The sequence below is a fragment of the Apteryx rowi genome, unplaced genomic scaffold, assembly GCF_003343035.1.
Source record: "Apteryx rowi isolate R43461 unplaced genomic scaffold, aptRow1 scaffold_1061, whole genome shotgun sequence".
In the NCBI taxonomy this organism is placed as follows: domain Eukaryota; kingdom Metazoa; phylum Chordata; class Aves; order Apterygiformes; family Apterygidae; genus Apteryx; species Apteryx rowi.
In genome coordinates, this window is record NW_020447266.1 from 154,241 (window position 1) to 156,787 (window position 2,547).

The 2,547-nt window shown below is 61.7% G+C and overlaps 1 protein-coding gene across 1 annotated transcript in view; it reads left to right on the forward strand.

Annotated features, from left to right (window-relative positions):
- The first annotated feature begins 1,659 nt into the window (after nt 1-1,659).
- The window catches only part of SELENOW (selenoprotein W), a 3,298-nt gene continuing 2,410 nt past the window's right edge, over nt 1,660-2,547 (forward strand). The window contains exons 1-2 of the mRNA XM_026069726.1: nt 1,660-1,729; nt 2,088-2,536. Of these exons, the coding sequence (XP_025925511.1) occupies nt 1,660-1,729; nt 2,088-2,536 (519 nt within the window). The remainder of the gene's footprint in view (nt 1,730-2,087; nt 2,537-2,547) is intronic.

The window sequence follows — 2,547 nt, forward strand, 5'->3', positions numbered from 1 at the left end:
GGCAGCGCCGGCAGCGGGAGCGCGTGGGCAGCGGGAGCGCGTGGGAGCGCCGGGAGCGTGCGGGGGGGTGCGGGGGGACCGGGCACAGGCTGCTCCGGTGCAGCGTGCAGCTCAGGGGCTGCTCCGGTGCGATGCCCGGGCTGCTCCGGTGCAGTGTGCAGCTCACAGACTGCGCCGGTGCAATGTGTGTGCTGCTCTGGTATAATGCACGGCGCACAGGCTGCTCTGGTGCAATGTCTGGGCTGCTGCAGTGCGATGCCCAGGCTGCTCCGGTGCAGCGTGCAGCTCAGGGGCTGCTCTGGTGCAATGTCCGGGCTGCTCCGGTGCAGCATGCAGCTCACAGACTGCGCCGGTGCAATGTGTGTGCTGCTCTGGTATAATGCACAGCGCACAGGCTGCTCTGGTGCAATGTCTGGGCTGCTGCAGTGCGATGCCCAGGCTGCTCCGGTGCAGCGTGCAGCTCAGGGGCTGCTCCAGTGCGATGTCCGGGCTGCTCTGGTGCAGCGTGTGGCTCACAGACTGCTCCGGTGCGGTGTATGTGCTGCTCTGGTATAATGCACGGCGCACAGACTGCCCCAGTGCAATGCCCGGGTTGCTGCAGTGCGATGTCCAGGCTGCTCCGGTGCAATGTGCAGCTCACAGCCTGCTCCAGTGCAATGCCCAGGCTGCTCCAGTGCAGCACACGGCTCACAGGCTGCCCCGGTGCAATGTCCGGGGTCTTCCGGCACGGCACACGGGTTGCTCCAGTGCAACATGCAGCACACGGGCTGCTCTGGTGCAATGCTCCAGCTGCTCTGGTGCAGCGTGCCGCTCATGGCAGTGCAAATGTGGCTCCTGGTGGTGCAAATGCAGCTCGTGGCAGTGCAAATGCAGCTCGTGTCAGTGCAAATGTGGCTCATGGCGGTGTAAATGTGGCTCTTGGTGGTGCAAATGCGGTTCATGCTGCTATTAACGCTGTGTTTCAGCAGATCCCGAATAACAACTTTTGATGCAGAGACGCCAGCAGGTTTTATCAGGGCGGGAGGGATTTTTGGCCCTGGCAGCACCTGCCTGGGCAGGATCAGCAATGCACTGGCGGGGCAGCGCATCCCGCCCGGCTCCAGAAAGCCTGCGCCGTTTGCCTGGGAAGCGGCTCCCGCGTTGGCTTTTTTTAGAGCAGCGGCTAAATTATAACCGGCAGTGGGAAAATCAACCTTACGCTGCGGGAACGGTGCCCAGGGTTAATAAGGACGAGGAGCCAAAGTGCATGTCTTTAAATATATATATATATATGTGTGTGTGTATATATATATATATATATATAGTGCTGAGCTTATACTGCAGCTGCTTTTTTAAGCACCGTGGCCTTGGAAATCCTGCTGCTGTTCCCAAAAATCAATCGGCCGCAGGTCAAATGACCGAGGATGCGGCTCGGGGGGAAAAAAAAACATCGCTCCGTGTCTAACACCGGTCGCTCGACTTGGGTGAAAAAACGGGATTTTCTTATTATTCGGGTGTTTTTTTTTTTGTTGTTGTTGTTAGTATGGGAGGTTGAGCTGAAATTTGGGAGATGTGATGGGAAACGCGGCGGAGAGGAGCCTGGCTTGGACGGGGAGGCAGAGCTGCCCCAAAAGCCCCTTTTCCCCCCCCAAATCGCCCTGAAGCGCTGCACACCCCGAGATGCGGAGTTGCCCCAAAAGCCCCTTTTTYGCCCCCAAATCGCCCATCCTGGCGGCTCCCGAAGATCCGGGCGCCCCGAGACGCGGAGCCTTTCGGGTTTGGCGCCGTTTCCCGCGAGCCGCGAGAGCTCGCAAAGCGCTTTTTTTGGCCTGAAACCTCCAAATCTGAGCTTTCCGTAGGAAGCAGCCATAAAAGGGCAGAGATTTTTTTAGCGGCGGGGAGATGCTCTTTACCACATTTGTACACTGCTAAAGCAGGAAAAAAACGAGCGTCGCGGAGGTTTTGGCAGGGAAAAACGGGGATCGGTTCCTGGCAGCTCGCGCGGGGCCTTGCCGGGAGGYGGAGGCCGGGCTATAAATAGGGCGATGGGATAAAAGTTCAAGCACGTTTCCCTGGGTGTGGGGGGGGAGAGTTTAAAATTTTTTAAGGCCTCGCGGGATCAATCTCGCGGGATTTTTTCCACCCCACCCCAAGCCCGGGCCCGGCTCCCACCGCCGCCCCGGGGAAGCGCCGGGCGCGGGGCTCGAACACGCGTCACCCTGGGAAGAGCCGGGCGCCGGGCTCGAACCCGCGGCCCCCGAGGCCCTGCGCTTTGCAGGCAGCACTCGTTCGTCCCGACCTTGTGGCGGTCCCGCCTCCTCGCTGCGCTCCGATTGGCCGCGCTCGCGCTCCGCAGCGCTCCGATTGGCCTCGCCCGCGCGCAGCGGCGCTGCGATTGGCGGCGCCGGCGCTACGGCGTCGCTCTGGTTGCTGCGGCGTCGCTCTGGTCGCTCCGGAGGGCTGCGCGGCCGCGTCGCGGCGTTCCGAGCTCGAGGCTCCGGTGGCGTCGCCGTACCGCGGCCGCCGCCATGACGCTGCGCGTCGCCGTGCTCTACTGGTGAGGCCGGG